Source organism: Trachymyrmex septentrionalis, unplaced genomic scaffold (assembly GCF_001594115.1).
Source record: "Trachymyrmex septentrionalis isolate Tsep2-gDNA-1 unplaced genomic scaffold, Tsep1.0 scaffold107, whole genome shotgun sequence".
NCBI lineage: Eukaryota > Metazoa > Arthropoda > Insecta > Hymenoptera > Formicidae > Trachymyrmex > Trachymyrmex septentrionalis.
The window spans coordinates 1,163,367-1,164,416 of record NW_017304196.1 but is presented as its reverse complement, the minus strand read 5'-3'; the positions used below and the strand labels follow the sequence as shown (position 1 = coordinate 1,164,416).

The 1,050-nt window shown below is 29.0% G+C and overlaps 2 protein-coding genes across 4 annotated transcripts in view; both read left to right on the top strand.

The window, feature by feature from the left end:
* LOC108746787 (sodium/potassium-transporting ATPase subunit beta-1-interacting protein) overlaps positions 1-1,050 on the top strand; it is a 24,595-nt gene that overhangs the window by 13,859 nt on the left and 9,686 nt on the right. The window lies entirely within an intron of this gene.
* Positions 1-1,050, top strand: part of LOC108746769 (glutaminase liver isoform, mitochondrial) — an 8,665-nt gene that overhangs the window by 1,636 nt on the left and 5,979 nt on the right. For all 3 annotated transcript variants that reach the window (XR_001939191.1, XR_001939190.1, XM_018483725.1), the window contains one exon: positions 260-357. Coding sequence is in view for 1 of the 3 variants with exons in the window: in XM_018483725.1 (XP_018339227.1) it covers positions 260-357 (98 nt within the window). In the remaining 2 variants the exon portion in view is untranslated. The remainder of the gene's footprint in view (positions 1-259; positions 358-1,050) is intronic.

Sequence of the window (1,050 nt, the reverse complement as noted above, 5' to 3'; positions counted from 1 at the left end):
AAGTTTATCTATTTCTTAAATATAATTATAAATTTTGAAAATCTCTGTGCGTTTCTATGCTATGTTGAATAATAACTATTGTCAACTGTAATTTTATAATCAAATATTGTTTTAGCTGTTTATCAAATATTTATCAAATATTTGATAAATATATATAATCAAATATTTATTTGCTGTTTAATTTTATGTAATTGGAAGTAGTTTTAATTTTCTTTCCTAATAATTATCACAACAATACAAGATATCCACTATTTTACAGAAACGTGCTGCTATATCAGCATCCACGAGACTTGAAAAATCAAAGTACTTGAATGCCGCTGTTGCAGCTGCAGTGAAATTAGAACATTCTCAAACACGGTAGGAAATATCTTTACATTATTAGTTTAATTCTTAAAAAGAATAAAAAAATGTAGAATGTGTCAACAAATTGATAAATCTTTTTACAAGTTATTTTTCTAATAATAATATTCTTTTTACACAAATATGTAACGCAAGAATTTCTTTCGACATCTTTAATCACTCGGTCGTCTGTAGAAACATAAACGTAACATAACACTAATACGCGTCATTTGAACTCGAACGAATGCGTAAATATGACAACTTGCAAACGATACCAATGTGCACTTAGAAATTGTTTTCTATAGAAGGCATAGTGATCATCGTGCAACAACTTTATCGATGCAATATCGTACACCGCAATTTATTGACCTATCGCAATTGATTAGGTCGGACGTCGTTATTGTCTATCATTTAAGCGCGTTCAGCAATATACGATTTCTCAGATCGTGATTTTATCTGTCGCTGAACTGAAGCGGAGGAATCGCTTGAGATCGCGAAATAAAATTTTATAAATTATAAAATATTGTGAAAATGATAAATTTTTTGTGGTAATATTAGTCCGTGTTTCTTTCACCCGGAATTACTAAAATTAAAGCAATGGACGATTTCGAATTTAGTGGTCATTACATTGACGGTGGTTTTCAAGAATTACCATTAAGAACGTTTCGGTAAGATTATTTTATTTCTAAGAATCTCTAATTATATATATAT